The sequence below is a fragment of the Micropterus dolomieu genome, linkage group LG09 (genome assembly GCF_021292245.1).
Source record: "Micropterus dolomieu isolate WLL.071019.BEF.003 ecotype Adirondacks linkage group LG09, ASM2129224v1, whole genome shotgun sequence".
Classification (NCBI taxonomy): Eukaryota; Metazoa; Chordata; class Actinopteri; order Centrarchiformes; family Centrarchidae; genus Micropterus; species Micropterus dolomieu.
The window spans coordinates 4,273,830-4,275,532 of record NC_060158.1 but is presented as its reverse complement, the minus strand read 5'-3'; the positions used below and the strand labels follow the sequence as shown (position 1 = coordinate 4,275,532).

Sequence of the window (1,703 nt, the reverse complement as noted above, 5' to 3'; positions counted from 1 at the left end):
TCTTCTGTTTGGATGCTGATCATCTTTCTCCAAGCTGGATTTGTCTCAATAACCCTTCTCCTCTTTTTCATCTTTTCCAGGTTCATCAGGACAAATCATCCTGACTCAGTCTCCTGGATCTCAGTCTGTTGTTCCAGGACAGGCTGTCTCGCTCAAATGTAAAACCAGTACAAGTGTTAGTAACTACCTCAGCTGGTACCTTCAGAAACCTGGAGAAGCTCCTAAACTCCTGATTTATTATGCTACAACCCGTCAGTCTGGAGTTCCAGATCGTTTTAGTGGAAGTGGATCTGGGACTGACTTCACTCTGACCATCAGTGGAGTTCAGGCTGAAGATTCAGGAGTTTACTACTGTCAGCAGAGTAACAGCTTCCCGTTCACACAGTGATACAACGTCGTACAAAAACCTCCCTCAGCTGGAGAGGAACTGATCTGACTCAACAGCTGCACTGAAACTAAAACAGAGGTTTATAAAAAAAACTTTTAGACAATAATAATAACACTTTAAACTTTTCAACACTAAATATTCTGTATTTAAGCCAAACATTTATAATCTAATTGAACTATTCTTCTGAAATTCAGAGTATCATAACACTAAAATTGTAAATTTTTATGATTTTATATCTTACAATTTTTCATAGGAACTTCAACATACTTAACGAAATATCATCTCAATAAAATCTAATTTCATTCATCTAGTCAAAATGACCAATCATGTCTATAACAACATGTATAAATAACTTAATTTGTGTTTTTTATTCCAGCAAACACATTTATTTCATAATGGAACCAAAAGGTTCATGGAGTAAATAAATCAGCAACATTTGAATTATTTCCTTTTATCATCTTTAGTTTTATTCAAGTGAAAAGGTTCTTTGGATACACAAACAATTACAAGATTAAAGTTATTACCATTAAGACAGTTTTACCAGGGATTTTGTTCCAAAAAGGTTTATTATTACAGAAAAATCTGTAACGACAGCAGGAAAGGTTTTACAGTCATGAATGAATTCAAATTGATTGTGAAAAAATATGGAATTCTACGACCATCACTGGTTTGTACTAATCAAAATATAATGAGGAGTTATGTCTGACTTTAAAATCTCTCTCAATATTCTGTAACTTTAGAAATATATCATGACGTTAAACTGTTGTTCTCTGGATGTAACACAGTCACTGACACCATCAAGAGAACATTTATTAAGACACTTTGATAATAATAAACATGAAAACAGCTGATTGGATGAAAAGGTCTTTATTATCTGGAAACACTGAAATAATATTGAAACAGTGCAACAAGCTAGTAAATCTTGCTGTTGAAAGATGTCAAATAAAAGAGAGAGACAGTTCCAGAGTGCAGAGTGAGAGCAGGAGCAGAGGAAAACCAGTAGCAGAGTCCCAGTGAGTCAGGTCAGGACTGGGAACACTGGTCTCTCCTCAGTGTCTCTGAGAGCGGAGTCTGGGAGCCCTGGGTGGCCTCACAGGTCACAGAGCCCACCTTCCTCCACTGGTCTGCAGAGAGCCTCAGGGTGCTGCTCCAGCTGTAGTGGCCGTCCTTCTGCAGCACCCCGGGGCTCCTGCTCTCCTCCCAGCTGCTGCTGCTGCTGCTGCTGCTGCTGCCGTCCACCTTCCAGGCCAGACTCCAGTCTGAGGGGAAGCCCTTGTTGGCCAGGCACATGAGCGTGGCCTTCCCCTGCTGCAGC

General features: G+C 39.6%; 3 gene segments (V, D, J or C); 1 reads left to right on the top strand and 2 right to left on the bottom strand.

Moving 5' to 3' along the window:
* LOC123976058 overlaps window positions 1-1,703 on the top strand; it is a 24,646-nt gene that overhangs the window by 2,851 nt on the left and 20,092 nt on the right.
* LOC123976060 overlaps window positions 1-1,703 on the bottom strand; it is a 16,022-nt gene that overhangs the window by 9,635 nt on the left and 4,684 nt on the right.
* Window positions 1,240-1,697, bottom strand: LOC123976059. The segment is given in 1 exon segment: window positions 1,240-1,697. A coding segment is annotated over 1 exon segment (267 nt).